Genomic DNA, 17,357 nt, shown 5'->3' with positions numbered 1-17,357 from the left:
CCAGGGCACTGGAATAAAAAGTGTCCCATCAGTGGCAAATTAACCTGTTAAATGCTTTCAAACATGGAACAACATGGAAGTTCTGCACACTTCCCATTCTAATTACCACTAAAAGACACCTGCAGCCTCTTTGTCCCAACAATGGGAACCCCTTTGATGCACCGGAAATCTGTTTTCAGAGCTTTAGATGAATGTTATCTTTTGTTGAAGTGACTTTCAATCAAAAACCTATCATTAACCTAGCAACAACTTTGTTGATGATCAACAATAAAATACATAAGATTTCCCATGTTTTCGTCCTTGCTTATATCAAAGACTCAGGGTTCAAAAAAAGAATTAAATAAGAACAAAGGAGATCGAAATAGAAATGCAACCAGAGAAGGAATGAACATTGATTGCAGAGGCAAGTAAGAGGTAAGACTTTCCATTTGTGGCTGCCAAAGCACCGTTAAATGTTATGGGCACATCAGGGTGCAGAAAGAGCCTGTTGGTCAGCACAGAGGGAAGTATGATATCTGACACAGAGCAGAAGCACTCTGGACCACGCAGACTCCATGCTTCAAAAGAACTCAAGTCTTGCATGGAAAACAGACAACACCACAACATTTGGGTCACAAATGGGCTATACTGAAGAAAGGAACAGAGTAGAACAGGTTTGGTCTTTTGCATCATGAGGAACTGTGATGTGTTTGTAAAGGGGTTCCTTTGTACAAAGTACAAAAATGGGTCACAAAGGCCACGTCTTTGCCAAAATACGAGCAAAAAAAAAACAAAAAAAAAACATCAGGCTCGGCCATATATCCAAACAAAATCTTAGAGCATACGCAAACGTTTTCATCTTACTCTTATTCCACCAACTGCGGTTGAACTCAAACCCCAAGGTCTTAAGTGTTGTCAGGTCCCTGATACAGCATGACTTGAGGGCCAATGTCCAATGCTGTGTCAGGGTTTCTGCTCCAGTTGTCTGCTCACTTTTATAGCCTCCTTGAAATATCTGTAAAAAAGGAACCTGTGAGATAATGAAAACTGCTTTAAAACACTGGGGTGTAAATCTATTTTAATGCTTCAGATCCCTGTGTTAATCTTGGCTTTAGAAACCACTCACAGTATTTCTCTATCCAAATCTCTCTTTCTCTTCTTTCCTCTTTGTAACTCTCCTCTCATTACGCATATCATACAATGCAGAACTAAGCATCCACATCTTCAAATTCTGCAAATGAGAAAGCGTTTTCCAGAAACACTACATGAACTCACGCCAAGAGTCTACGACTTGTATACCGAGCTCTTCCTATTTCCCTCTCTTGCTGCTCATTTGTATTCCTCGCAATGGTCAGAAAAAACTAAACATTCCAATTATGACAAACAGAAAAACATCTCTCTTAATCCTTGACAAATGTCCACTGAGGTTCATCGGATGGCTGGCAAAAGAGTTTCTTTGCAGCTGCTTACATAAATGAATATATCAAATCTCAGATATCTCCTGCAGAGAGAGAAAACATGGGTGGGAGATTCTTGGAGTTCACAAATATGAGAAAGCAAACATAATGACGTTTGAGCCTTTGACTGATCATACATTTCTCCCTGGAGTTCCACAGAGTTTTTGGGAGAATTGCAAACCTGACAAATAGAAATATAGATTCATGGAGCCTCAGAGATGCAGACACAGAACACAGAGGATGATCCTGTGGTCGCCATAGAGAAAACATGCAGCGAAGTAAAGTGAGGGCTGTCATTACAAACGGATTGTGCATGTAAAGAAACAGAAGGCCACGTTTTACCTGACAGCATTGTAAAAGGGATGACTAAGAAATAACAATGGAGCACTTAGGGACACTGGGATGAAGCAAGCAAAACCCTGGTTGAAAATCAAGGCCTGTTTTTCCTTCTTTTTCTCTTAAAGTCTCAGGGCTGTGGTGAGTTTCAACCATATAATAAAATAATGCACAGCAGTGCGTGTAGTGGATCTCTGTTAGAAAAATACTTGTGGAGAAAAAGAAAAACACATGGTGCGTAGTGTGGCACAAAACATATTTCATGCATGACTTTGGAGAATGTTAATAAGGATTAGAAACATACTTTCACTAATGTTTGGCTCCCTTGTGGGGGCCATGACGGATTTTTACTTATGTTTCTCAAATGGGGAGACATTACTTCTGATGTAAACTTTAACATTTGTGAAAACAATAAAAGGTAGAAAATGGTTTTCGGGGGATCATTTGTGAGTACGGTCCAGAGAAATAGAATCATTCTTCTCTCTTAATAGCTAATTCTGAGCAGTTCACTGTCTCTCTCTGCGTTCTCTCTTTTTCTGCAGTCTTTCATTAGGATGTCATGTCAGGGGCCCTTAAGTCTCCCTCTGACCCCACACTCCGAGCACAGCTTCTGGTTAATGTTACATCGATACGGCTCTTTTAAAAAAAAGCTTTAAAAATGCTTTAAGCGTACAGTGTATGTTGGGTTTCCAAGGAAAGATGGACCAATTAATCTGATTATAGTCTCAAATCCGACAACATGTGTACGCGAGTCTTCAAGCATGTGGGATACAGATGTGCCGTGTGTATGTGCGTGCCTGTGAGTGTGTATCCAGCGGATCAGACCGAATTGTTGAGAGGATAAAGCAGCTGCCCTTCCACTGCAGATGTACTGAACATCAGCTCTTCAAAAAGTTAGTACCCACAAGTTCTATAGCTTGTCAGATGCAGACACATAGGCACTACTTAAAAACAATGAAACACACATACATAGCACAATCACACGCAGACATGTTTTGTTTTTTAACCATGCCTGTGTCCGTGTGTGAACATCACATGGTTTACAGCAGGGGTCTTGATCCTTTTTCAGGTCATTGACCCCTTGGTGTATGGACACTGACCCCCTGTGACATACAGTAGTGTATAAAAATTAAGTGCTGCATTTTAAGCCTAAACTATAATAACAGAGTATAGTGCCAGTAGAGTATACTAAAGTGTAATAATAAAAAATAAATGTATACCATGATCTATTCAAATATTTGATTCCAATTGGCTGGACTGCATGCGTTAAAACTGTTTAAGGCACAGTTCCAATCAGTTTTAATCACTGCTGCTGTCCTCCTTAATGAGACATTGCAAGAGTTTTATGCCTCTGTTCAAACTCTGCATGCAAATAAAGAGTAGTGTAGCAAATCGAATGATTCTCAAAGCTGAGATGAACCATCGAATCATAAAACACAACAGCGTAATTCATACAATGCCATCTTTAAATCAACCATGAAGAGCAACAGGAGAAAATGGAGAAGACCCCAGTGTTTTTTCAGCCCCATATTACTGAGTCTGACCTGCAGATAATTAGGAATGCACCTGCGCTTTCCTCTTGCACACCCAGAAGTCTTGAATGTAAAGTATGGTTTGACATTCTGCTTGTTTTGAAAAGGAGGTGCTGAATACTGACGGTTTCGTTTTAGTAATATTAGCTGTTTAGTAATCATGCAATGTCTTAATCATGATTTAATTCTTAATTCAGTCAGTCGTGCAGCTTTAATGGGTGACATATGTCTCATAAGTCAAAGTAACTGATGACGGCATTTTGGGGTAAACTATCCCTTTAATTACATTTTAGCTTTGTCAAAAGTTAACTTAGTACTCTATTTTTGTTTAATGCATATTTAAAATGTTTCACAAAATTCAGTTCAACCAATACTTCTCTTACTCATGTTCATCAAATGTTACAGTGCTGTGCGTTTTCAGTTGCATACATAGAGGGGTCAGTCTTGAGTCACAACTGTATGCAAATACAGCCCATGTGTGGATGACAGACAGCTGCTCTGAGGCTGGGCACTAACAACAGGAAAAAGCCATGAAAAGGATACAGAAGTGAAATCATAAACCTCTGTCCAAGCCTTCATGCTCCATTTGATAACATAACACAAAAGCACTTATCACTTCAGAGGAGATCATTTGTTCTTCTCCTTTTACATAAATGAGTCTGACATTATTGGTGATATGTTTTCAGGGCTTTCTTTGAAGATTATGACACATTAGTGTTGATGGTTTGGTTTTGCTGTGTTAAATGTTGGTAAGGCTGTTCTTGACCTAGGGAGAGGATTTTATCAAGGCTGCTGCCACTGCTGATACACATTAAAGAAAAAAAAAGGAAGAAGGGAAATTATGAATGTTGAGTGAAAGATACAATAAGAGTAAAAGATAATAAAGTAGTTTAGTGGGGCACACTGTCTGCTTGTGAACTGTGAACCTGCAGATGGTTTGCCTGCCAACACTGTCCGATATCTGGCAGCCTAACAGAGCTGACGACCTTCAGAACTAAATACACACACACAAACACTCCCGCCATGTGGTCAAATATGGTGCTATTATTCTCTGTGTATGAAAATGTTCCTATACTGAGATTTTTATCACAAAGACATGCAATTTGTCAAATAAAATGTGTTAAATACAAAAGTAGTATGCATTCTAAACTTTCTATCTCATCCCACACACTTTGTTTGCATATCTTCTATTACTAGAATTAAAGGGATAATTCACCCAAAAATGAATATTAGCTCATCATTTACTCACCCTCATTCCGTCCCAGATGTGTATGAGTTTCTTTCTTCTGCAGAACTTAAATTAAGGATTTTCAAAGAATATTTCAGCTCTGTAGGTCCATCTGTGAGTGAATGGTGACCAAAACTTTTAATCTGCAAAAATCAAATAAATCAGCATAAAAATAATCTATAAGACTTCAGTGACTAAATCTATATCTTCAGAAGCGATAAGTGTGGGTGAGAAAAAGATCAAAATGTACGTTTTGTTTTTAACCATAAATGTCCACTTTCACTTTTAAATTCTTCTTCTTTTGTTTTCTTCGCAATTCACATTATTCGTGCATATCGCCACCTACTGGTCCGGGCTGGTCAAAGGTGGAGATTTATAGTACAAAAGGAATTAAATATTGATCTGTTCCTTACCAACAACTATCATATCACTTCTGAAGATATATATTTAACCACTGGAGTCTTATGGATTACTTTTATTGTGCCTTTATGTGATTTTAAATATTCAAATTTCTGGTCACCATTCGCTTGTATTGTAGGGACCTACAGATCTGAAATGTTCTTATAAAAAACTTTGTGTTCAGCAGAAGAAAGAATGTCATACACATCTGGGATGGCATGATGGTGAGTAAATGATGGGAGAATTATTTTTTTTTTGAGGTGAATTATCAATTTAAAGTGCCAAGATGTATTATAGCCACACAATAGATAAAAAAAATGCTCTTTAAAATGACACTAAATCAAGGGTCTTGTCCAGTAAATTACAAAAGTGTATCACTTTCTTTAACTTCTCTTTTCTGAGCAATATTTGCAATTACCTTAAATAAAAAAAATAAAAAAACATTCAGTGTAATTTTTGTGGATGTATGAAGTCAGTTCCCCTCAAGTTCATGCAAGTGTCCTAGCAGAGTAACCACAGGTGTAGTTAATCTAATTAGCTACGGTCATGTTCCACTAACATTTCAAAACCAGAAAGTTCCCAAATACTTCTTGGCTTAATTTTAAACAGTATATCTATTGTTTAATCATTTAAAACTCTATTTGAAAAGTGTGCTTTCTTTTTAATATATATATATATATAAATTAAACTTGATTTTATATTTTTTGAATGACTTTCATACATCCAAGTGTGGCTAAATTGTCTGGCCACTGTACAGTATAATGCTCCCCTTTACACCTTTAATCACAAAAACATTAAAATAAACAGATATTGTACATGTACAAACAAGGATTAATGTGACAGCAAATTGTTTAGATTGTCAGCAGACTGCTTAAATCACAGATGGAGATGTTTTGGGGCACGTGGGGTGTTCAGGCTTTGCCCTCTGGTGGTTTGGCACTGCGTCCCACCACTACGGAGATGAAGTAGGAGGTTGGAGAGAAGTCTGGCGCACAGAGTGATGTGGAGCTAGGGTCAGGGCACCGTCGCCTTTCCAGCTGAGCTTCAAGCTCCACAGACCGGCTCTGGTTTCATCTTCTGGGCTGAGGATCAGGATCTCTTTCCCCCCGCTAACTGCAGGGGCAGGGGCCGCTCCTCACGCCTGACAACAGACAGACGCCCACCTCAGGAGGGGGGAATGCACTAACTCACTCGCTCCCAAGAAAAAACAACAGAAGCAGGGAAGCCAGAACAAGAGATGGATTGGTCTGAGATGCAGAACATGTTTGACTCCAAAACCAATATAAAGTGGTTTGGGGGATTTCATTGCACTTTGACAGGTTTAAAGGGATAGTTCACCCAAAAATTTAAATTCTCTCAACATTTACTCACCCTTATGCCATCACAGATGTGTATGACTTTCTTTTTTATCTGCTGATTGCAATGAAAATATTTAGAAACATACCTAAGCTCTTTAGACCCAAACAATGCAAGTGAATGGTGGCCAGAACTTTGAAGGTCAGAAAAAGCATATATAGGCACTATAAAAGTAATCCAAATGACTTAATTGGTTAAATCCATGTCTTCAATAGCGATGTGATAGATGTGGGTGAGTAACAGAACAATATATAAGTCCTTTTTTATCATAAATCACCACTTTCACTTTCACATTCTTCTTATTTTGTTGTTTCTCACCCACACATCATATCACTTCAGAAGATATGGATTTAACCACTGGAGTCATGTGGAATCCTTTATGTGCTTTTGGAGGTTCTGGCCACCATCATTTGATTTATTTGAGTCTATAGAGCCAAGATATTTTTTTTAATCTTTTGCTGAATATTCATAGTTTCCCTTCTTTTCTTTAATGTGTATCAGCAGTGGCAGCAGCCTTGATAAAATCCTCTCCCTAGGTCAAGAACAGCCTTACCAACATTTAACACAGCAAAACCAAACCATCAACAATAATGTGTCATAGTCTTCAAAGAAAGCCCTGAAAATGTATCATCCATAATGTCAGACTCATTTATGTAAAAGGAGAAGATCAAATTATCTCCTCTGAAGTGTTAAGTGCTTTAGTGCATTGTATGGACCTGCAGAGCTGAGATTTTCTTCTAAACATCTTAGTTTATGTTCAGCAGAAGAAAGAAAGTCATACACATCTGTGATGGCATGTGGGTGAGCAAATGATGAGACCGAAAGTGAGATTGTTCTATTTCGCCATATGTGGGTCAGAAATCGTCAAGTGAGTTTAGATATGTTTCTCATCCATTCTTCACTTCTGAATAAGCAGTCCTTGGGTTCGTTGTATTTTCTTCAAAACAACTCAGAATGGTGTCTGAAAAGCATGTTTGTGTTTGTGGTTATGAGTCCTGCCGAAAAGGAGGGGCATCAGGAGAGCTGGTAAAAAGTCCACTATAAAAACAGCATTCAAGAGGTAAAACAGAACAAAAATGTAGTGTTTGACAAAAAAACAAAGAACGTGTAATATTTGGATCCAAAATCAGATAATATTTTATGTTGTTGTGGTTTTGTTTTTTTGCTTGTTATTTGTCTTATTCTTATGTGCACAAAGACACACAAGTATTCATTACAAGGGCACTATGGAATCAATCCTTTTCCTTTATTCAATTTCGTAAATCCTAAATATTTCATCTAAATCATCCACCCTTTTCTAAGTCTAACAGATCATTTTTCTGCACTTGTGAGTGCTGGAATTTAGCAGAAAAATATATTTTGGCTCTTTTCAGAGAAATATTAGCATCCAGCCAGGACAGACAAGGGCGGGGGGGGGGGACGATAGGTGCAGGAAGGCACAGACGATAGGTATCATTCTTTCAGGAATTGTTTTTTTTTTTTGCTTACGAAGTTGGCATCCCCGAATAAAACAGCAAAATGGAACCTGATCTAAAGATGACATCACTCACCTCAGTCAAAAATAAAATTAAAAAAATGTTAAACTGAGAAACAACTTTAAAAATCCAATACAAATATCTCTTTTGCTTTCAATCATTTATACTGACATGAAATTAAAATCCATTGTTTACATGGCTATAGTTGTTTTTAATTTCTTAGAATTAAAAAAGAAAAACAAGAAATGATTATGTCTTTTACAAAGCAACATAGTTTACTGTTATTCTACTTGGATTAGGACTTTTCCAAAATCCCTAAACCAAGACCAAAATTATCAATTGTAACTCCTCCAAGAGCTTTTAAGTTACAGTATATCCACCAAACTTGGCACAGACCATCAGACTGTTCTGGCTTAGTGTGACATTTCTAACTGATCGGATTTACAGTTTTTGCACAGCGGACAATCAAAACCAAAGCGAGCGAGTCAAAGGAATGTTTGTGAATTCAAACTCAAACTGTCAAAAAGATCAAATTTATATCTCCTTCAAAAACAAATGATTTTCCAATTAACTTTCAGGTAAGGCTTTGTCAGGCCAAAATCAAAGTTTGTCTTGACAGAATTTACCCATCAAGTTAAAATCTGCAAACCAGGTAGTGATTATGAAAGGTATTCAGCTATTTTTTCCCCTCATCTTTCATTCTATTCTCCATCATTGTGCCTCCCATTGACTCGTCTTAACATCCAGATCTTCCAAATATTTCCAATCACCACATTTTGAAGCTGCCATGGGTCTTCTGACCTCCAGCACAAATCATTTTAGCCGCTTGCAGGGGGCGCGCAGTCCCATGGAAGTATGGAAACATGATCCCCATCTCTTGCTCACATTTGTTTTCCTTGGTCCAGTCAGTGATGGGGCGATCAGCAGTGATCCCAAAAGTGACAGAAGATCAGGACCATGGGTGGGGAAACAGGAAGGTTCTTGCTGGTAAGAATGCTGCTTTTTTTTTTCAGATTACTTAAACATGCCTCCCACTTCAGCTTCCCCCCTACCCTTGAAGGGGATGAGGAATATTTAGTCAGCTACATTGGGGATTCAGGATTTTTCCCAGGATAACACAGACTGAGCAATGACACTCCTGCATTGATCTACAACATGTTTACTACTCTCAAGAAAAACTTTAAAATTACAACAGAATTTTCAGACGTTACAGCACTTTCTGAATTTTTCTCTTGGAGACTCTTTTATAGACTAGTGAGCTTATTAGTGGAGCAAAAATACACTCGCATATTCATGCAATTATCTAATCAGCCAAATGTGTGGCAGCAGTGTCATGCATAAAATCATGCTGATACGGTTCAAGAGCTTCCGTTAATGCTCAAATCAACCATCAGAATGGGGAAAAAACTTTATCACAGTGATTTGGACTGTGGCATGATTGTTGTTGCCAGACGAGCTGGTTTGAGTATTTCTGTAACTGCTGATCTTCTGGGATTTTCACACATCAGTCTCTAGAGTTTAGGACCTTAGTATTCCTAATAAAGTGCTCAGTGAGTGTATCTGAACATGAGCATAACTTAATAAATGTTATGTTATGAATTAAAACATAGCCTTACACATTCTAAAATGTTGCATATGATAGGTTAGCTCGCTAGATGACACATTTTCACATATATATCACATATTTTCCACCTTAAAATGCAAAGCAATTCTGGTATAAAATAAATATAGCCATTTTCAAATGAAAAACACACATACACCATGTCTAAAATTCCCTTATAAAATAACTAAAGGTATCCATGATTTAAAAGGTTGGCTATCTGTTTTTGTGGTCTTAAGCAGAAGCTAAAACAAAAATGTCTGATTATGAAACATAACTTTTAAACTTTTGACCATTTTAACCACTCAAAACTTTTTAATCTGCCAAAATGACTATCTTGTCATGTTCATTTCAGACTTTTTGTCAGTATGTGATAAAATTAAAATAACGAAATAATATTGCCAACTGTTCCAAAATGTCCGGATTGTAACAGCCTTGCAAGACGGCTGTGACAGCATTGCTTGAAAGATTATTTTGCATATTTCTGAAAATACCTCATGATCTGGTATGCTATATAATGCTTTAGAACTGCAGTAGCGGGGAGGTAATTGGCTGGCTAAGGTAATCAGATTGGTTTCAGAGTATATGATCTGCAGTTTAACAGACTTCCAAGTAGTTGAATGAGTAAATACAGAACTGTGGGAGCTCTATCTGAAGACAGATTACCTCTAGCACCAGGAGGGTACAACCCGGAGGAAGCTTATTCCACGTGAAGGAAAACTGAGTGGGCATAAAAGGCCATAGAGCATCCAACAAGAACCAGCAGAAATAATTTATTCAAGTGACCCTTATAACTCTTATGCATAACCCATACACAGTGAGGTGTGTTTCGACATTCAACAGTACATGAATAATTGCTGAATTTACAAATTCCTCAATTAAGTGGTTCCATCTATGAAAATGCATTTAGAAAAGGAACAAGGGTTAAATGGAGGGAGCAAACTGGTTTATGTATGTGTGACTGTGCCTGTCTGTGAGCTTGAGCCTTATAAGATCTCTCTCATGCTCACTTGGCTGTGAGAGAGGGCTCAGAGGGAGGAAGTGACAGTGGTGCCATTCCAAAGCACTGTCCCAATACGCCTCATTCTTTCCTCTTTTCTCCATCTGACACAAATAAGAGGATTAGGGCACACAGCTTCCGACAGTCCCTCCATTCAAAACAAAGCAGCGAAGAGCTTAGTAAGATAGCCTTGGATAGTGGAGCAGACCTGCCATTCAAACAGGCTAGTACTATAGCTGTTGGGTGACTATAATCTCATTAGGATGTGAAAAAGAAAGAGAGAGAGACTCTGAAAAGTCAGTGATGAGATTTGATTATCATCCTCATAACTTGCATCTAAGACATTGCCAGGAACATTTCACATCTTAAATATCTTGTCTATGATAAGACTGTTGAAACACTCTTATAAGACAACTTAATAGTCATAGATTATTTTGTAGGATTTGTAGACAATGAAAGAGACGAACAATAGTTATATTATTGTACTATATTGCTTGGGTTTTTTTTTTTTTTGTTTTTTGCTTTGTTTATATTTGGTTATTACTGCCTTGATATTGCTTGCTTTGAGAAACTTACACACTGTCTCATGTGCAGGCAAAAGGTGGGTGTGATAGTGTGCATCATGGCACCACTTGCTACATCAGTGCCAGTGTTTTCTAGTGTACCTGTGAAAAGCCTGTCACTGTGTTTAAAAAAAACACTGTAGGCATGAAGCTTCATCACTGTGATGGTCAGAGGAAAAGACAAGAAACAAGAAAGTCTGTAGCCTGTATATTCTACAGCAACATTAGAAAGGACTGATGGAACAATATCATGCTCATTGCTTCTCAATATTATACTGAAATAGCGAGTATATTTTTATTGCATAGTGGAGGATTTGCATTAAGATCTAATTGTAACTTTTGGCCCTCTAGCAGTTAAAAACGATAACTGCATGCATCTTGCGGAAGAACATTGTTTTGGTAATGATGCAAGTTGTGCTTCGGCTCTGCTCCTCTGCACGGATGAATGTGGTTCGAGGTACCATTGTACACATGAATACAAGACATTATATCAGAGCCAGCAAACTAGTCATATTGTTGTCATGGCAACATTTTCACAATATCACATTCATAATTATTCGTTTCAGAAATTACTGTATTTATAACAGAAAACTGAATAGCCTTTAACACCTGTTGGCATATTAAACATATAGACATTGCATACATAGCTCTGGTTAATATATATATATATATATATATATATATATATATATATATATATATATATATATATATATATATATATATATATATGTATATATAAAGTTAATTCCCACAGAAATGCAAATGATCTACTCCACAACACAGGTGAATTGAAAAGCAAAAGCCAGCCATCAAACACACCCCTCTATGCCAGAATAACATCCCCTTAGGTCAAAGCATAAAGCGTTGTGTGGTGGTGGTAGTGGGGGGATACTAGTCATGAGATGACAGATGATTGCATCATTTTAATGCTGCCAGGAGGCTGGGTTAATGTTGACACAAAACCTAATACTTCCTTGCAGAAGAACAGGCTGGCTCAGCCACGGCCTCATCGAGGGCCTTCAACACAGTAGAAATGTCTGAAAGTCAGACAATCAAAACCCTTCTCCTAATGTTAGAGTACTACTGCCAGGGTTTTTAGACATCTCTTTTTATGCAAATTCTATTTAATTTTTTTTACATTTATAAAATTTTTGTGGAAAAAAATATATTCAAAAACACTACAGACTGCATATAATTTGACACACTTTAAAACACGCTGGCAGTGCTGGGTGTACAGCTTAAGTCATGTACACACTGCCAGCACCGAAATCCACTCATGTCAGCGGGAATGCAGCATCCTGCTCACAAAGCAGAGCTAATTAAAAAACAACATATCGCAGGAGGACGCCCCCACAGTGCTAAAATAGAACTATCAGCACACCAGGGGATCATCCACAACTTCCTACTTCAAGCTAATTATCCATGGACCAAGACTAACAACAGGCTTTGGCCAGGTCTCATTGATAACAATGGCCAGAGAGGAAATAAAATTGCAACTGTTAAGGTTGGCACATCTATAATGTATTTATGCAAGCATGCATCTATCCATCTACCCATCAATCCATCCATCCATCCATCCATCCATCCATCTATCTATCTACTGGTGCAGTGAAACCCTCATTACTGATGCCCCTTTCTTTTATGCTGTACAGAAGAGGCAATCTCTCTCTCTCTCTCTCTCTCTCTCTCTCTCTCTCACACACACACACACACACACACACACACACACACATGTAGGTGCAGCTATCATTATGAGGACTCTCCATAGACATAATGATTATTATACTGTATGAATTATAGATTATATTCCCTAACCCTAACCCTCTCAAATACTTTCTGCAGTTTTACATTTTCAATAAAACCTCCCTTATGTTTTTAAGCGATCTGAATAATCCCCCCACACACACACACTCACTCACAGACACACACACTTTCATTTCGTTAAAATCCATTTATTTTACAGAAAATCTGCATTGATTATAATAATTTGATTTTTATAATTCTGAGACTCATTATTTAAAAAAAAAAAAAACATAACCATAAAGATAAAATATGCATTACACTATCACCAACATTTCAAAGCTATTTCAAAATACTATCTAAAGCGTTCCTGAATTTAAATGAAAAAATATTATAATGAAAATGAGAGAGAACATTTTTAAATAAAAATAAAGACAAATTTTGACATGAATAATAAAGACCAGCAATTTGTAATATGCTACTTAGTCAATAGATCAAATTGAAATGAATTGAATAAAATAGAAAAAGACTGAAAGAAAGAACCTAATTACCTCAATCAAACTAATAATAAAATGTCAAAACAGTGAAGATTAAATCTATTTTAATTGAGTTTAAATTAAAGCAGATTAATTTACAATACAAAAAAAGTTCATTCCCAATAGCAAAAACACAAATATACCCCCATACATTTAATTTACACTAAGGCAAAGGTCTGCTGAGCGTTTTAAGACATTAAATGTAGACCGTAATTCCATAGATAATCCTCTAATAACGAAAGCCTTTTATTCAAAGTTTCTTTTGAGCAACAGCGGGGTGAAAATTCCGCGCCAAAACAAGCTATAAATTCCCGCCGGTAAGCTCGAGCTGTAAATAGCTGACAGAGAGGTGTGAATATGAAAGTTTGCCCAATGTCGTGATTTACGGCTCTAATGATTGTAGGGTATGAATCAATTGATGCTAAGATATCATTAGGCGGAGTTCCACCAAAAACGACCAAAGGCTTCAACTTTGAGCCACAGGCGCTTTGTTGGGTTGACAAGTAGTACAACCTAAATGAACGTCATAAAAATCAAAAAGGTGCCAATTGCATCTACTAAGTGGCCCGTCATTGCGAAATAAATAAACAAATACTTCTAGCAACCTGTGAAAAATGCGTGTGAGGGGACCCCATAGCAGACGTTTATATGCTGAAACGAGATTCCTGGTTATTAAAAGGCAGTTTTTTCTAATGCATGTGAACAAAAGATGATGCTGGATCAGATAGAAAAATTGTATTTACACAAACATCAGACCAAACATCTATCGAAGTGCCTGACATCCATAAGACCTCGGATAAATAAATAAATACATAAATAAATACATTGACTTTCCAATTCCAGGTAAACGCAATAGTAAATGAAATGTGCAAATATAATTTCCTGCTCAAAGAAAACGTCACACAGGCACAAATGAGCAAAAATGTGAAATATTTGGCGTGTATCGGCGCTAGCTGGTGTCTCCAGGGTAATGAAATATAAGACCAGAGCTATGAAATTAATTTAGTTAACACTAACTCTTCACGGTCATGTCGAGCAAGCTGAAAGAATTGCCGACTATAACGTCAGGTGGTAGATGTGGCCCTTAATTGTCGCTTGGTGTCGGATAGAGACCTCCCAGTAATCGCCACCAGAGATGCAGAGATATTTCAAAACCTCTGACACAAAAAGCTAGCAAAAGCAGTGACATGCATGGACAGAAGTCATGCAACAGGCACTCTGCGGTCCACTCACTGCTTCAAGACAGGGTGAATATCAACCCAGCACCCACACACTGTGCAGATACAAAATATCCCGTGTCCGCATGCTTTGATAGAAACGCGATGTTTTGCCTTCAAATCAGATACTATCGCATAATGAGACCATTTTCAATAAATAAATAAATGAAAATAAATAAATAAAATAAATATTTGTGCTTTTTGGTTAAGCAACATAATTTTAAGGATGTGATACGGTTATATGGCTAAATAATAATAATAATTATCATATTAAAAATACATTCTACAATAATTTAACATAATGGAATACAAAATGCGATAGAATCGGAATACAATTTAATGGTTTTAATAATTATAATAATAAGAATAATCATACAGGCCCATCAAATGCCTACATTTTAAATCGAAATACACATATTTAGGCTAATTATTAGGCTATATATAAAAGTGAATTTAAATGAAAACGCTTGTGTATAGGTTTTATTATTGGTGGACATCATAAAAGAATTAGGGGGAAAAACAAATTTGAAACAAAAAAAAAAAAAAAAACAGACCTACAATAACGCATGTCACTAATTTATGGTTGAGCTCAAAATAAAAGAAAAAGTACGATCGAGAATCATCATTTATTTGTGATGAACAGCAATATTCTACCCCGATTAAATATACTTAGGCTACTGTAAAGACGACTTGTGATCAAATATGTAGGTCGTCCTCGACCCATCAAAATTGTAGAGAAAAACGACAACATTATATAAATCACTCCATTGACTGTTTTCGTGTCGCAAAATATCACAGTTTACCGTAAATGAAGGTGAAACGTCCAGCCAAAAGAGCAATCACAAAATAACAGGGCCGACGTGTCTCGGTTTAGATACAAGAAAAATAAGACACAATGGAAAAACACACAAAATAAATTCATCATATCGTCCAGTGGTTCCCAACCCTGTTCCTGAAGGCTCCCCAACACTACACATTTTGGATCTCCCCAATCAAACGCACCTGATTCAACTCGTCCGCTCGTTAGTGGACACTCCAAGACCTGAATAGGGTGTATCAGAATAGGGACATATACAACATGTGCAGTAATGGGGGGTCTCAAGGAACAGGGTTGGGAACCACTGACATGGGCTATAATTTAGATAAATAACTACTTAAATAGGCCTAATATAACGACATGAAAATAACGATTTTTACAATAACACTCTGCAATCTGTCAGCTAGAAAGAAATGAATGTCAAGATGTTGATAAATAAGAATCATACCACCAATGCCACCAATGAATTCAGGTCCAGAAAAATTGTGAGATTACAAAGGCACACAAACCAATAGGCCTACTGCGTGAAAGTGTCACTTTCGTTGCTTGACACAGTCAACCAATTCCAGCCTAAGCTATGTTACACCAAGAGTATTATTATAATAATCCATGTCCTTACTGTTGGTAGTCATGTTTGCAGTAAAGTTTCCTCTCCCGGAAGTAGCAGCTGGTGGTGAGCGGTTGTTTACACACGGCGCATTGCAAACACTCCTCGTGCCATGAAGACTCGTTGACTCGCATCAGAAAGCGGTCGGATATGGGCCGCTGGCACCCCTCACACACCGCCTGGTGATGGCACTCCGTCCCTGGAGAGAAAATTCATCATTTTAATAACCTACTGACTTCAACTTAATTTTTAAAACAAGGACACACAAATAAGCTATTCAACAGCAAGTGGTTATTTTATAATTTTCACAATTTTATACAGGCTAAATAACTATAAGACATGGTAAAAAATCAATCAATCAATCAATAAATAAAGGGGTGTGAACAATGACAACTGCCATAACTACAATTTACCAACATATTTAGCCTAGTAACAGACGATCTTAACAATAACGATAATAACAATAATAATAATCACAATAAAATGCTGATGCAACTACTATTACGGGTAATAATTATACTAGCATACTACAAAAAAAAAAAAATATGCATTTGCCAGAATTTTGATTGCACTGATTCATTCGTTATGAATAAAGTAGACATAATAACACTTATTATTACTTATTATTAAAACAATACCATTGAAACGCATCTGTATGAATGCATTGTGATTAAAATGTAAGTAACATAATTTTATGCATCAGTTATTTTAAATGAGAAATAGCCGTGTATATTCGGCCGGTTAAATGCCTCACACATGAGGATGCATCAGTCGCATGTATTGCTCTATTGCCTCGGTTTCAGCAATGGTCCTCTAGTAGCTACAAGTGGATAAGTACCGCATTAAACGTATGAAATTATCTTTTAATTTTTGCTGTTCGAAATAAAATTATATTCAAGACGTTCAAACACTCACCCAGCATAACTCCAAGTGTAGCTTGTCCCGACCGCAGCGGATGGTCTTCGATTTTTATACCGTCCAACATCTTTAAATATTTCCACCGTTACCTGTACGGAAGCGCCGTCTTAGTGACTCAGGACCTGTTGTAATATCCATAACAATACATTGTCAGAGCTGTCCACGCTTGAAACAACATCACTTGATATTACAGAAACCTTGCAGCTAAGATGGCCAACTCAAAAAAAAAAAAAAAAAAACTGGCTCAGTTAAAGTTAGCATTTGCTCTTGATCAAACCTGCACAGGATCACAACAAGACATGACTGTAGAACTCAAAACACGCATGAAATCACCTGTTAATTAATGGCTGGGTCAATCTGGACGTTTTCAGCACGAAGCGCAAAGTTTGACGGCTGTGCTGTCACGAACTGCAAGAGAGCGTCCTCCCTTTCCTACACCGTGCACAAGTCGCCTCGATTCACAAAAGTTTTCAGGAAATTTGTAAAATCCACGAAAACATTAAGGAGATGTCTAAACGTTAACTCTCAAATTAGTGCGCCATTCGGCTCCCTGCAGCTTGAGAAAGCTCGAAACTGAGATAGGCTTGAGGGAAT

At 37.3% G+C, this 17,357-nt stretch overlaps 1 protein-coding gene across 1 annotated transcript in view; it reads right to left on the bottom strand.

The window, feature by feature from the left end:
- lmx1bb (LIM homeobox transcription factor 1, beta b) overlaps nucleotides 1-16,901 on the bottom strand; it is a 78,006-nt gene extending 61,105 nt beyond the window's left edge. Inside the window, 3 exon segments of the mRNA XM_052094000.1 lie at nucleotides 15,858-16,044; nucleotides 16,761-16,835; nucleotides 16,838-16,901. Coding sequence (XP_051949960.1) covers nucleotides 15,858-16,044; nucleotides 16,761-16,835; nucleotides 16,838-16,901 — 326 coding nt within the window.
- Between the last annotated feature and the right edge of the window lie 456 nt (nucleotides 16,902-17,357).

The sequence above is a fragment of the Xyrauchen texanus genome, chromosome 27 (genome assembly GCF_025860055.1).
Source record: "Xyrauchen texanus isolate HMW12.3.18 chromosome 27, RBS_HiC_50CHRs, whole genome shotgun sequence".
NCBI classification, from domain to species: Eukaryota; Metazoa; Chordata; class Actinopteri; order Cypriniformes; family Catostomidae; genus Xyrauchen; species Xyrauchen texanus.
This window is presented reverse-complemented; position numbering and strand designations above follow the sequence as displayed.